The sequence below is a fragment of the Glossina fuscipes genome, unplaced genomic scaffold (assembly GCF_014805625.2).
Source record: "Glossina fuscipes isolate IAEA_lab_2018 unplaced genomic scaffold, Yale_Gfus_2 220, whole genome shotgun sequence".
NCBI classification, from domain to species: domain Eukaryota; kingdom Metazoa; phylum Arthropoda; class Insecta; order Diptera; family Glossinidae; genus Glossina; species Glossina fuscipes.
Genome location: NW_023998563.1, coordinates 52,624 through 55,233, shown reverse-complemented (window position 1 = coordinate 55,233; position 2,610 = coordinate 52,624). Strand labels below are relative to the sequence as shown.

Genomic DNA, 2,610 nt, shown 5'->3' with positions numbered 1-2,610 from the left:
TTTCATATTCTACTGTTATAGGAATGAGAAAAAGGACGAAGTATTTTTTGTACAATTAAATTTTTGACATTTTTAATATTTTTAAAATTCTTGCATTTATATATACATAAATGCATATAAAGTGATTATATTCGAGAAAGCGAAAATTTATAATTATATGTGAACTAACAGTTTGGAAAATGTTTCATTATTAAAACGAGGGAGAGCATTTTAGTTCGACGAAGCGGACCATGGTATGTCGAAGGGTTTTCATTCAGTTTATATGCCCAAAAAAAGTCACTTTGGATTGTGTGCGGTGTTGGGCTAAAACACATCCGTAGAGACAATGTGCAACTTATGAAGTTTGAACAGAAGAATACATAAACAAGCTGCAGACAGACAGGCAGACGGACAAAGCAGAAGCGGTATAATAAAGGGTAGGTCTGCACCTGCATAAACTTACTACATCCTTCCCACAAGCGTTTTACCGTATAATTAGCACTAATTCACGGCAATTTTACGTAACATAGCGTGACTTGACGGTCATTATAATGGTCTCGGCAACCGAATAATGCAACATAGAATCACCGTGTATGTTTTATAATGTGTCCATAGCAATAAGATATAAGAAGAAAGAGGATAATACAGTAGCTATTCGCGAGATTGTCGGCGTTCCCATTTGATTCCACTTGATTATGGCCTTTTCGCAGGACTAATATTCTTAGATATTAAATAGCTACGTTGGAATTCATGACCGAATCTTTTATATACCCATCGCAGCCATCACCTAATTCTAAAAAAAGGGAAAAGAACTAAATTTTCGTACAATTGCAAGGATCATCATCATTTGCATGTAGTTAACTTCAGTGTAGACCACATAGGCAGTCATTTTAATGAATGAATTAACACTCACAGGTTTCTCAAAACTAATATCACAAATATGCTCCAATTTAGGGCGATTTTTGCAAAAGAGATTCGCCCCCACCCAACTGATTTCCAATGCGGTGCGCATTAAAAAGCCGCGAAATACTTTATTATGGGCATTACGATTTTCCGGATACGAAGCCATTGTATTCACCACATAAGAATCAGACATCCAACGGCAATTAGATGGTAAAACACGTTTATTTAACGCGATTGTCGTTTGTGGTGTGGTACGCTTATACAGATCATACATCAATGATTGTTCAAAATCATTGGGTTCCACTTTGAATATGGAAGACGCTTATAATTTTTGACGCAATTTCTTACGTTTTTCGCCACCATCTAAAATATTCTTCTCTTCATCAGTGGCGGGTTTGATAGGATTAACTGGCGCCGCTCCCGTATTGGTGGCATTACGTGCAGCCATTAAAAATAAAGCTCGTGTAATTTTAGGCCATGAACCATTCTCTTTTTGCTCTAGCCATACAAAAATTTCCATTGAACTTCTACCCACCCATGAAACATGCCCTGACATACGTATATCTTCAGTGGCCCTAGTTTGTACACCGGAAAATGTTACCTTATCGACTAGTATAGTAACAAATATATAGGGCAAATGAACATCCGCTGGTAGAGAAGGGACATGCACATGTTGATGACATACCCAAACAGCAAACATATCCATGTCTTCCATTAAACGTCCTAATCGAACATGGCCCAAAAATGCGACATATTGGTCTTGTAGGCTTTTATCAGAACTTAACGGTATTATAACTGAAGTAAAGGAATCTTGCATAGAACGCGGTGGCAAATCGGTAATATTTGGCTGATATTTAAGTAAATGTTCGCCGAATTTTTGGCACCTGTGAATAATCCGTTTCTAAACCTAAACGTTTCATTCTTTAGTCTCTGATGAATACTTCTTGGTAAAACTCAGTGCATTATTTGCTAACCGCATGTGATCTTGGATTTTAAATTAAATGTATATTTAGGTTCGCATATGCCCGCAGTGCATTATGACCCTATTCATTCCTGTCATTAACACCATAATTATATATTATAATTATGTAAAAATTAAGAGAAAAAAAAATCATTTACTTTAATCTTAAAAAGAGAAAAAGGTACAAAAAAAATCACAACAATGTTAGAAAAGATTTAAAAAAAACAAAAAACGTGAATAAATTCAGCAAAAACAACAACAAAAACGTACATTACAATAATACAAAATTCCTGTTCGTTCCAATTAATAATTTCGATAAATTTCGTCTGATGCTTTCTTCCGTTTGGTTTTATTCCAAACCCAAAGCGTATTTAAATTTACGACGTCCGTGTATATACCACATCGTTTCGTGATACGAACGGGGTAATATTTCGAGGGCTTCATCTGGTGCCGAAAATGTATAATAAAATACATTCGAAGTTAACTGATCACCAGTACTGGAATCGATAATATCAGCGATGGTCATATCATAAAAATATACAAAAAATTCCAATTCATACAGCTGTCGCATGTATATTATTATTATTATTATTATTTTAATTTTAGACTAATAAAATAAATTCTTAGACTAAAAAAATGCATTGAGCACTAGCAGCACAGGCTATCGGCTCTAATATAAATAAATGTACATTAGATAATGAGCTTTTCTCAACGTTTGTTGGATATAAAGGTGGAATTAATTGAGGGTTAATGCAAGAGTAGTGTTG

At 34.8% G+C, this 2,610-nt stretch overlaps 1 protein-coding gene across 1 annotated transcript; it reads right to left on the bottom strand.

The window, feature by feature from the left end:
* Positions 1 to 772: 772 nt before the first annotated feature.
* Positions 773 to 1,811, bottom strand: LOC119642161 (acyl-coenzyme A thioesterase 9, mitochondrial-like). Its single transcript, XM_038041152.1, is given in 2 exon segments — positions 773 to 1,750; positions 1,752 to 1,811. Coding segments are annotated over 2 exon segments (1,029 nt in total). The 5' UTR covers positions 1,803 to 1,811.
* Positions 1,812 to 2,610: the final 799 nt, after the last annotated feature.